The sequence below is a fragment of the Vanellus vanellus genome (assembly GCF_965231255.1).
Source record: "Vanellus vanellus genome assembly, chromosome: 25".
NCBI lineage: Eukaryota > Metazoa > Chordata > Aves > Charadriiformes > Charadriidae > Vanellus > Vanellus vanellus.
The window spans coordinates 6,332,652-6,344,581 of NC_138930.1; the positions used below are offsets into that span (position 1 = coordinate 6,332,652).

Genomic DNA, 11,930 nt, shown 5'->3' on the forward strand with positions numbered 1-11,930 from the left:
TCTGTTGCTGCAGGTTTCAGCTTATTGGTTTATTTTCTGACAGTATGTACCTGCTACATCTGAAATAAACTTGTTTTTTCTTAATAATGCCACCTATATGTTTTCATAACCCTTAGTTAAGTACTATGAAAAAACTGACCAACAGTCAGCAGAGTGAAATGGAGAAGGATACTTCATACAGGTGATATCAGAAAATATTTAAATTTATTTCAAACTCAAGCGACTTATTCTCCTGATTAGTGGCCATTAGTAGCTCTTTTTCACAAAGGATCATTCTGTGTAGGTTTGAGGTTGAGTTCTGAAAGTTGGTTTTTTTTTTCTCCAGGAGATTGAGCAGTGTATTTGTAGTATAAAGCAACCAGAACAGATAACTTTTTTTTTTTTTTTTTTTTAACCAAAGAAGCAGCAATAGCAGCATAGATCTCTCTCAAATGGAAGCATCATTTGAAATAAAAGAACTTCCTGTTTTATAGCTAATGACATCACAATTTTCAGTTGTCACTTTGTATCAGTGTTGAAAGTGTGGAGATTGACCAATCAACCCTTTGTGGAAAACCACAGCCAGAGTAACAGGGTCTTAATCCTGGTAGTGGATTGTGACATGTGCTGTGCATTCTCTATAGTTGTGATGTTCCCTGAATATAATTAAACTACAGAAAAAAAAAAAGCTGAGATGATAACCAGAGTCTAGGCTTAAATGACAAAAGCTAGTAAGAATTGAGCTCAACTAATGTCTGTCTTATTTTAGGGGGATCCCAGAACAACCTCTAGAGGATGCTCAGTGATGTGAAGAAAGAAAAAAGAAACTATTATTTGCTCTTTTTTTCTTCATTTATTTCCTTTTATTTTTGCTATTTCTTTCTCTCCAGAGCCACTGAAAACTATTTTTATATGCATCATCTGATTTCTTTGAAGTTTACTCCTTGGTACATTTTGATAAAAAAAAAATTCAAAAAAAAAACCTTTACTGAACAAAACTGCCAGAATTTTTAAGAGATTTCTTTATTTTTCCCTCTCTGTTGAAACACTATATTGGAATACATCATCTTTCCCCATACAGAGTTTAACGTCTTATGTACAAACCTGCAGCAGAAAAGGAAATTTTTAGCCAAAATGGGATGAGACTCCTTGAGTGTATGGTAAATCTATAATTGCATATATAACCAGGATAACTCAAAAAAAAAAAAAAAAAAGAAAGCGTGTTCATCTGCAGGGCCCCAAAAGAGATTCACAGTAGTGTTTCCTTCATCCTTTCAGAAATGGTAATATCTTGCCTGGTATCCTCAGCAGCGCCCAGCTTAGGAAAAACAGACCCCAAGTTCGTTAAAAATGCTACTTCAGCAATGGAAGTAACAAGGGAAGCTGCATTTTAGATATTCTTGGCTCAGGACCACAGGATCTTGTCCTGCTCCAGGGTTTGACAGCCTAGTGGTAAAAACATCTGAGTCTGTCAGCACCTTGGCTCCATATTATTATTTCAGAAGATGGAGAATAATGGGTTCTGCTTACTAAATATGTACACCATCTTAAGGTACGGAAGTGTGAAACCCAGAGGTTTATGTTCAGGGAATTTCGACGTCACAAATGAGACCTTGTTAAATCATGGACACAAGTGATGATGTATGGTATTTATGATGTTAAGCATCATGATTTAATGCTTTTGACATATTCAGCGTTAAACAGAATGGTTAGGATTTTAGGTGTTAAAAGGCAATTTTAAAGGTTATTCTGTGTAAACGTTGACACTTTAAATCAGAGCTAGATGCAGTTTGTTCATACTTCTCTTACATTCAAAGGGGCATTGTCAGATATCTTAAGGAGCGCTATTTGCAAAATAGTATGGAAATAGTTTCATGACTTTTTAAAAAAGTTAAAAGGAACCGCTATTGTTTAGCGCGTAAACATTGCTTTGCAGTGTTCAAATGCTTGAAGTAAAGTCTAACAGTGAGTGTAGGGAGAATAATGCCTTTTATTTAAAAAATGCTTTTATGAGTAGCAGGTGATTTTTATTTCAGTACGATGCATTTTGTATCTGACAGTGGCCCTATAGCTTAAGGTTTTTTCTGCTGCATTTCTGTGGACATAACTCCCATAAGGGTTAGTATTCATATAGTAGTGCATCTTTAAGCACTAGGAAAAATACTTCACTGCTCCAAAGAATCTATTGGCTACTGTACGAGCAAAAGTGTTTTTCCACTAGTTATTAGTTTGGATACAAAATTTGAATACCATTTGATGCCAGCATAGAATCCTGTTTTTACCTGCACTCTTGAACTCTGATCTTGTCATTCAAATAGTTTAGACTCCTCAAACAAGCTACAAGGTTTGGATGTTTTCGGTGGCTTTTGGACATTACGTTCTCTGAACAATATTGTGACTGACAGATATAACCTAGAAAGTCAGTTTAGTGGCTTTGACTGATGGCTTTGTAATGCAAGCAGGGTGGGAACAAAAGGGTTTGGTTTTTTTTTAAGCTTACGGATTTATTTTAGCATTTAAAAATAAATCAAAGATGCTACTTTTCCCTATTTGAGTGGGATGACTGAATTACTAAAGTTAAATGAATAGACATTTAGAATTATGTCCTAACCCATTATCAGAAGAACCATTACCAAAAAAAAACAGTATGAGGATTTGGCTGTTTGGGCTAATGGGATAACTTTATTGACGTACTTGGCTGTTTTTCCAATGTAGTGTTCCCACTCTGCTTGAGTAGAAGGTTAAATATGTAGTAAATCATGTCTATCTCTCTGTAAAATGTATCTTGTGAAATTATGTTTCTCAGACATACTGTTATCAATTACCTCTTCTAAATTTGTTAGTAAGCAAATGAATGCAATCAATGTAAAAGTATTTTTGCAATGCACCTTCCAACCACTGGACAGCATTTCCCTTTCTGACCCACAGCTTCTATAATATACTTACATAATGTTAGAGGGCTTTTTGCTTTTTTTTCTGAAGGTCTGTATTTATTTTTTTTTTTTTTTTTACATTGGCCAGTTTTCAGATTGCTTATTCTTCTTTAAGGTTGTCCTGTAAATTTAAGTTTGTTCTGTGATCTTAAATACTAAAGCAACAAGTGTGTAGTTAATTTGCATTTTTTCTGTGATTTTTTTTTTTTTTTTTTTTCCTATAAAGAATGGGCTAGGAAAGGCAGCTTGAACGAGGAAAACCTCTTGCTACCTGAGCCATAGTTTTCTTAACAGCTACTGTATGGGGAATGTGTCTTCTTGCAGCCTTACGGGAACTGGTGCTTGCCTGTTCTTTGTGGTGAGCGTGGTGCCCTTCAGTAACAGTCTGCAGAATTTGTCCTTAGATTGGGAACTGTGTCCTTAACTTTGAAACAGTTTATTTTATTCTTCAGTACCGTGTTTAGGTATATACAGGTGTTTATATAAAACAGTGATTGACACTGTGGGAAAAGCTGAATGCCAACAGTCTAAATGTGGGTCATTCTGTCACCACAGTGCTTTCTAAAAAGCTACTAAAAATAAGAGAAATAATTCCTAGCTGTAAATTACAAGACACAGAAAAACTACTGTATTCCATGTACTTTTGTGTGTGTGTGTGCATCTTCTCTCGACGCCATACTCTTGCTTTTGGCGCTAAGCTTCAGTATAATGGCACTATACCTTTAAAGTTGGCGTGACATACTGGGAGGTTTTTTGGCTTTACCAAACCAAAAAGCATTGTTTCTTTCTTTTTTTCCTGTGTCTTTTTTTTTTTTTTTTAGGATAATTAAACCTTTTTGTTCAAATATAGTGTCCCCTTGCCCTCTCCTCTTGTTTGATCCTGTATGTGAACCACTCTTGAAATGCTGACTATCCTCCAACTTCTACTCCAGTGTCTGATACCAGGTCTAGAGCTTGAAGTAGAAATTTTGACTCATCAAGAGAAAAATGATTTTAAGGGTTGTCTGATTAGGGAAATTAACCAGTATAGCTTTTTTCAGAGTAGTTACGTGAGTGTAACTACCCATATGGATGTTCTTATTCCAGAAAAAATAAGCAAACAACTTTTATTCTGGATGAAATAGTAAAAAAGATTCCTAAATTATTCTCACTGGTTAAGAGGGGGAAGGAATAACAGAATACCTGCAGCAGGATAGTTAAGCTAATGTTTTCATTGTGTAGATCATAAGAGTATCATATAAAATATGATGAAGGCATACTGCCTACTCCTAAGTTCGTACCATGTGAAAATGCTTGTGTCAGAGCAAATCCATCCATCTGCAGAACTGTCAAATGTGGCATCCCACAGAGTGAAATACGGTTACAGAGAGCCTCTGACATTTTGTGCCACTTCTCTCCCTTGCTTATGTATTTGTGACTTTAGCTCTTGTGTTGCAGTGACTTATTCCAAGTAACAGAGTGGCTGTGATTCCTTTGTTGCTGCACAGCTTTATTTCCCAATGTGTCTACTTAAGCTAGTTCGGGACTCTGGAGTTGCCCTGACAAAAACAATCGTTTACACTGATGCATTGATCACTTGTCTTCAGCACTGTTTTGCCATTAGATGAGTTGCCCGGCACAGTTTGTGTTTGTAGCAGGAACCAAAAGTCTCAGGAAGAAAATAAACATCTGCTTCCCATGACCTGTAATGTAAAAGCAGACAAGGCTGTCTGCAGCTTGCATTAGTCATGAAAACTGTATTGCAGCGTGAAGCAGACCATACTGTGAAAGGAGATCGCTTACTGTGCCTGTTTATCCTTCAGCAACGGGTCACCTCATGTTCAGTTCAGGGATCTTACTGTTTTTTATACACCCTTTTTTCTTCTTTTTAATGCTAATCCTGTATAAAGGCCCTTTAACTGCAACCTGAACAGGGGTTAGTTACAAGAGGCTTGTAGAAATCCTCTCTACACCCCAGAATAGTTAAGAAACTGTTTCTTTTGTTTGCATCAGAAGAATTTTGATGCTGTATGGAAAAAAATGCATGCTGGGTGTTTTGTATCTCTTGTAGCCACTTTTCTCACTTCCTCACCATTACGCCATTCTTTCTGTATCTTCTTTTGAAAGTCTTATCTCTAAACAAAGGCATATCCATATTTGAGACTGGATTTTATTGCCACTGTTGGGTCCAAACCCTGTGTCAGCAGGAAACAAAACCTTGTTGTAAACCAGTGAGTGGAAGGTGAGATAGTGATTGCATTTTTTCAAAGCATTGTTTTAGCTGAATGTCAAAACAATTTATATTGGAGAGTTTCTTTTCTCACTTAAAATGGCCTGGGAAACAGAATTTTTATTTGCCCTTCAATATGCTTAGCTTTAAACCAGTTTAAAATAATTCAGAAGTGTTTTTTTATAAAGACCATATTTACATGCAATTATTATTTGTAAACATAATGCCTTTCTTGAAATGCTAAGGTCTAGAGAGTGAAAAGGATGCTTAATATTGAAAGACCCTGATCAGAATAGAACAAGCAATGAATTGACTTGGAGTTCAGGAAAATAACATGTTTTATTGAACTTCCAAATTTTCTAGTTAGCTTTTAATGAAGTGACGATTCCGTGTTGATAAGGTAGATGTTGTTATGTATTCCAGCTACCCAGATCATCATTACACTAAAATTACAAGCAATAAGCTATCTTAAAGAAGTTTAAGCCAAAATGCTTTCCATTTGGGCACAAGAATACCTTCTCAGTTGAACTCTATTTTCCTAACAGTGATGCCTTGTGACTTGAATTGTGTTTTTATTTTTTTAACACAATCTTTATTTAGATAGCTCTGGTTATAGGTCACCGGTCAGTTTAACTGACCGCGTTTGGTCAGCTGCTGCAGATGAGTTTTTGGAAGGTTCAAGTTTTTAAAATAAGGAATTGTGAAAAAGGTTGCAAATTGAAATACAAAGACAAAATGATGAAAATGTTCACATGGAACTTACGAAAACTACATAATGATCTAGACTTTATCATTTCAAAGTGTTGGTTTTTCTTTTTAGAATATGCATGCCAAATGTCTTGTCTTTTTCAATGATTTGTAATATACATTTTATGACTGGAAACTTTTTGTACAACACACTCGAATAAATGTTTTGCATTTTATTTGATTCCTTCTTTCATTCAATGACACAGAGGCCACATGGGCTGTTTGAAATGATTCATCCCAGGGGACCTTCCTGTGTGTAGAGAGATAGGGGACAAGGAGTTTTCCACACTCCGGAAGGAGATGAGCTGCATTGCCAGGTGTGCTTCAAAAGGAAATGAACGCTTTCCTTTAAACTGTAGGTACACACAGTGCTGGTGGGAAGCGCTGTCCTCGCTGATCAATAGCACCGCTCCCAATAAAAGCAGAGGGAAGAACTTCAGTAGCTGGAGCACTCAAGTTTACCAAGGGTAAATCATGCTTGACCAATCTGATAGCTTTCTATGATGTTATAACTGGTTGGCTGGATGAGGGGAGAGTCGTGGATGTCCTCTACCTTGACTTTAGCAAGGCTTTTGACACTGTCTCCCATGACATCCTCATTAGGAAGCTGAGGAAGTATGGGCTAGATGAGGTGACGGTGAGGTGGATTGAGAGTTGGCTGCGGGACAGAACTCGGAGGGTCGTGATCAGCGGCACAGAGTCTAGTTGGAGGCCTGTAACCAGTGGTGTCCCCCAGGGGTCAATACTCGGTCCAATTTTGTTTAATATATTCATTAATGACCTGGATGAGGGGACAGAGTGTATCCTCAGCAAGTTTGCTGATGATACCAAACTGGGTGGGGTGGCTGACACCCCAGAGGGCCGTGCTGCCATCCAGCATGACCTGGACAGGCTGGAGAGCTGGGCAGAGAAGAACCTAATGAGGTTCAACAAAAGCAAGTGCCAGGTCCTGCACCTGGGGAGGAAGAATGCTAGGCACCAGTACAGGTTAGGGGCGGACCTGCTGGGAAGTAGCTCTGAGGAGAAGGATCTGGGGGTTGTGGTAGACAGTAAATTATCCATGGCCCAGCAATGTGCCCTTGTTGCCAAAAAGGCCAATGGAATCCTGGGCTGCATAGGGAAGAGTGTGGCCAGTAGGTCGAAGGAGGTCATTCTCCCCCTCTACTCTGCACTGGTGAGGCCACAACTGGAATACTGTGTCCAGTTTTGGGCTCCCCAGTTCAAGAGGGACAGGGAACTGCTGGAGCGAGTCCAGAGAAGGGCAACTAAGATGATTGAGGGATTGGAGCATCTCCCTTATGAGGAAAGGCTGAGAGCGCTGGGACTCTTTAGCCTGGAGAAGAGAGGGCTGAGGGGAGACCTTATTATGGCATACAAGTATCTAAAGGGTGGGCTGAAGGAGGATGGAGCCAGGCTCTTTTCAATGGTTCCAAGTAACAGGACGAGGGGTAACGGGCACAAGTTAGTACACAGGAAGTTCCGTTCAAATACACAGAAAAACTTCTTTACAGTGAGGGTGACAGAGCACTGGCACAGGCTGCCCAGGGAGGGGGCAGAGTCCCCTTCTCTGGAGATTTTCAAGACCCGCCTGGATGCAGTCCTGAGTGATGTGGTCCGGGCAATCCTGCTTTAGCAGGGGAGTTGGGCTAGATGATCTCTAGACGTCCCTTCCAACTCTGAAAATTCTGTGATTCTGTGTGATGCTGTGAGCAGGTGAATGTCTCCTTCCTTTCTCCCCATGGACCTCCAGCCCCCGCATTGAGGGGTTGCTTCCATTCAGCCCACTTGATTATGCCTTGAGAGAAGAGCAGATGGCGAGCCCCGGCAGGGATGGATTCATAGCAACTGGAGACGGGGGGAAGCATTGCTGTGAGCTGCCGAGTTCATTGTTAGCACAGCTCCATTTCCAGTCCACTCCTTTTCACTAGTCTGCACTCACTATAAAATTGTATCTTAGGCCACTACTCCATCTTTAGTGCCAGCTGATAATTCTGCGAGGTGTAGGAATGGTTTCTTTTTCAAGTAGACAGACCCACGGACAGGATTGTATGGTTTACAATACTCTGTCTTCTGAGTGTGGGCTCCAGCTAGCGAAGACGAGTGTAGTTTTGGCTTTAGCTCGGCTGTAATGCTCCATTCCTCATCGCACATAGAAGTAAGCAGCAATCGCCTTTCTGCACATGACATCTACTCCTGAAAAAAGCTCCTTAGCATTATTGTCTCCTGTGTGTTTCTACTGACTCCCACAGTGTTCTTACCTCATGGAGGATAGACCATTGTGGAATCAGTGCAGGTTTTAAAGGCATGAGCTTCTCACCTGACTCATCTAAGTCAGAGGGACCCATTGCCATATCCTCAAAGGACAGAAGAATTAATTCCAAGAGAAAACTCACCAGGGAGTTGCTCTCTATAGGGAGCCCAGATCATAATGCTCGTGTCTCATGTCAGGATGTAGTTGTGCAGCATTATCCTCTGCTGTGAATCACAATTGTCTAGGTTGGAAGGGACCTTTAAGATAATAAAGTCCAACACTGCCAAGTCCATCACTAACCCATGTCCCTCAGCACCACGTCTGCCCCTCTGTTAAATCCCTCCAGGGATGGTGACTCCACCACTGCCCTGGGCAGCCTCTTCCAGTGCTTGACAACACTTTCTGTGAAGAAATTTTCCCCGGTCTCCATCCTAAACCTCCCCTGGCGCAACCTGAGGCCGTTTCCTCTTGTCCCATTGCCTGTTCCTTGGGAGCAGAGACCGACCCCCCCTCGCTACCCCCTCCTTTCAGGGAGCTGTAGGGAGCGAGAAGGTCTCCCCTCAGCCTCCACTTCTCCAGGCTGAACCCCCCCAGCTCCTCCAGCTGCTCCTCACAGGACGTGTGCTCCAGACACCTCACAGCTCCGTCGCCCTTCTCTGGGCAATCTTTCTTGCCATGAGGGGCCCAAAACGGAACACGGCACTCGCGGTGGGGCCTCACCAGTGCCCAGTACAGGGGGACGATCGCTGCCCCAGTGCTGCTGGCCACACTATGGCTGACACGGGCCAGGATGCTGTTGGCCTTCGTGGCCACCTGGGCACACTGCTGGCTCATACCCAGCCGGCCGGCTGTCCGCCAATACCCCCAGGGCCTTCTCCACCAGGCAGCTTTCCAGCAACTCTGCCCCATCCTGTAGCGTACATGGGGTTGGTGTGACCCAAGGGCAGCACCTGGCACGGGGCCATGTTGAACCTCACACCATTGGCCTCGGCCCATCGCTCCAGCCTGTGCAGACCCCTCTGTAGAGCCATCCTACCCTCAAGCAGGTCAATACTCCCGCCCAACTTAGTGTCACCTGCAAAGTGACTGAGGGTGCATTCGATCTCCTCATCCAGATCATTGACAAAGATATTAAAGAGAACCGGCCCCAGCACTGAGCCCTGTGGAACACCACCTGTGACCAGACACCAACAGGATCACCACTACTCTGGGCACGGCCATCCAGCCAGTTTTTCACCCTATCCAAGCTATGAGCAGACAGTTTCTCCAGGAGAATGCTGTGGGAAACAGTGTCAAAAGCTTTCGTAAAAGTCCAGGTAAACAACACCCACAGCGTTTCCCTCATCCCCTTAGTGGGTCACCTCGACATAGAAGATCGGGTTAGTCAAGCAGGACCCACCATTCATGAACCCACTGCGCCCACTCGCCGGGCTGTCCGTACCGTACCGTGCGGTGGCACTCAGGATGGTCTGTGAAGCTGCTTTAAGTTCCTTCCCATGGCCTCAGTGTGTGGGGCGGGGAAGGCACTGCCGAGGCACCAGCCTCCCCCCGGGGGCACCGCTGCCTCAGAAAGACCCTTCAGGCCCCGGGACTTCAAACCCTCTGAGGGCCACCTCCCCCAGGGCGGGCGGTGACACCAACACTCATCGCCACACGGCCTCTGCCCTCACCCCGCTGCCCGGCGGGGCCACGACCCGCGTCTCAGGCGGAGGAGTCCCCCGTTCCCGCCGCGCCGGCCATGGCGGACTGCGGCCCCTGCGCGAGCCGCGCGGTGCGCTATGGGGGCGGCGGCCCCGCCCGGCGGGCGCGGTGCGGGCCGGGAGCCGTAGTACCGGCCGGCCGCCATTTCGCCGGCAGCGTGGGGCCCCCGGTGCGGGTGACTTTGCGGCATGGAGAGCGGCTTCGGCTCCGACTTTGGCTCCGACTTCGGCGCCGGGGGTGGCGGTGGGGGGAAGCTGGACCCGGGGCTCATCATGGAGCAGGTGAAGGTGCAGATCGCCGTGGCCAACGCGCAGGAGCTCTTGCAGGTCAGGAGGGGCCGCGGGGGCTGCGCGGGGGCTGCCCGGGGGCGGGGGGGGGCGGGGGGCGGCGGCGGCGGCCGTGCCGCGGGGAGGGGAACGCGACATCGGCCGGTGCTCCCGGCCCGGCCCGGCCCGGCCCGGCCCGGCGGCTGGCACCCGCCGGGGCCCGCGGCCCCTCTCACGGCCTCTCTCCGCAGCGCATGACCGACAAGTGCTTTCGGAAGTGCATCGGGAAGCCCGGCGGCGCGCTGGACAACTCGGAGCAGGTGAGCGCGGTCGGGGGGACGCGGGGCACCCGCGGGTCTCCCCACCGCGGCCAGCGCTGAGGGCTCTCTGTCCCGCAGAAGTGCATCGCCATGTGCATGGACCGGTATATGGACGCCTGGAACGCGGTTTCCAGAGCCTACAACTCTCGGCTGCAGCGGGAGAGAGCCAACATGTGAAGCGCCGCGGGCTCCTGGACGAGGGAGGGACCGTGCGGGGAAGGGACGAGCGGCCAGTCCGGCTGGCCGGGGGCAAAGTTCTGCCGCCTTTCCAGCCCCTGCCCTGGCAGAGCAATAAACCCTCGCTGAACCTTTTGCATCCATTGGCTTTTATTAGCACCGGTCCCAGGAGCGAGTGAATTTTCCAGCCTTGAGAGCCGCCGTGAGCTGCCTGATTTGCCTCATGCCCTTCCCAACGGTCCTGACCGGCCAAGGTGTATCGCAGCTGATAAATCCCTCCCGAAAGGGCTGCGAGAGGCAAAGAGCCTTCTATGGAAAAGGTGGGCCAGGCCAGCAACACGCTTTGCCCGGGAAGCAAGCATGGACCCACCCCTCAGGTGGTTACCCAGTCCCTTTTCATCAGTGGAAAAGCTGCCGTAAGATGCTCCACATGCCACGTGTGGCTCTTTCTTCCCTTGTCTTTGTATAGCTGTGTTTGGGGTCACGTTTGGGTTCATGTGCTTTGGCTCAGCTCAAGCAGTGTGTTGGGGAGCAGGGGTGTGCTCTTACTACGTTTACAGCACAGCCTTGAAAATAGTTGTACGAGCACAGCTGGGAATGAAAAGGGTCGGGAAGTACTGAGGTTGATTTCTTTACAGAATAAAATGTGTCGTGTGGCTATGATAGTCTGTAACTTCTTGTTTGGCTCTGGTACAGATGTTCCATCTGGCAGCTTATCTTCTAGGCAGCAGAGGATTTGGGTCTGCTTTGGGGCTCTGTACTGTTCTTGGCTTACACGCCTCTCCTGGAAAGGCCCGTTTATGCTGTGTAGGCAGCAGCGTGCACAGCAGCTGGAAGAGGAGAGTGTTGGGAGATTCAAAGTGTGCGCGCCCCTGCAGTGAGATTTTTGAAATCCCTTCTTTTGAAGCTCTTCTGTATTTTATAAAATATTTCACTGTTTGCTGGAGCAGGGAGACATACTGGAAGGATGACGTCTCCTTAGCTGCTAGGACATGCAAAGGGATGTGGGAGAATCTGAGTTCATTGAATCTCCCAATGTGGTGGCTTCTCTGAAGGGACTAAAGTGTTCTCACACAAGGTAAACTATTTGGAGATAACTGGCTATTTGGACTAATTGAAACTGAACTGGAGTTTCCCATCCAGACTGGGGTGACTACTTGAAAATAAAGTGCTTTCCAGCCATGTTTGCTTAGGGACCTTTTTACTTTTCTTTATGGCTGTATGAATTTTGTGGTGCTGGTTGTGCAGCAGTCCCATTTCATTGATGGGAACATCCCACAAGTATTCCAGCCATGGATCTGAACCAGTCTTGAGCTGAGCCATGCCTGGAAGCCAGGCCTCCCGCCT

The 11,930-nt window shown here is 45.7% G+C and overlaps 2 protein-coding genes across 2 annotated transcripts in view; both read left to right on the plus strand.

Moving 5' to 3' along the window:
- Window positions 1–1,308, plus strand: part of LMNB2 (lamin B2) — a gene marked incomplete at its 5' end in the record, with an annotated part of 38,389 nt that extends 37,081 nt beyond the window's left edge. The window contains one exon of the mRNA XM_082495329.1: window positions 749–1,308. Coding sequence (XP_082351455.1) covers window positions 749–790 — 42 coding nt within the window. The 3' untranslated portion in view covers window positions 791–1,308. The remainder of the gene's footprint in view (window positions 1–748) is intronic.
- An 8,655-nt stretch (window positions 1,309–9,963) lies between these two features.
- Window positions 9,964–11,243, plus strand: TIMM13 (translocase of inner mitochondrial membrane 13). Its single transcript, XM_082495400.1, has 3 exons — window positions 9,964–10,146; window positions 10,338–10,406; window positions 10,485–11,243. The coding sequence occupies exons 1-3, from the start codon at window positions 10,009–10,011 to the stop codon at window positions 10,581–10,583; spliced, it is 306 nt and encodes a 101-aa protein (XP_082351526.1). The 5' UTR covers window positions 9,964–10,008; the 3' UTR covers window positions 10,584–11,243.
- The last annotated feature ends 687 nt before the right edge of the window (window positions 11,244–11,930 follow it).

Excerpts from the sequence above, each read along its gene's own strand:
- TIMM13 (XM_082495400.1), top strand. The coding sequence starts at position 10,009 with ATGGAGAGCGGCTTCGGCTCCGACTTTGGCTCCGACTTCGGCGCCGGG. Across the intron at positions 10,147-10,337 it reads ACGCGCAGGAGCTCTTGCAG|CGCATGACCGACAAGTGCTT; the intron begins GTCAGGAGGGGC and ends CTCTCTCCGCAG. Across the intron at positions 10,407-10,484 it reads CGCTGGACAACTCGGAGCAG|AAGTGCATCGCCATGTGCAT; the intron begins GTGAGCGCGGTC and ends TCTGTCCCGCAG.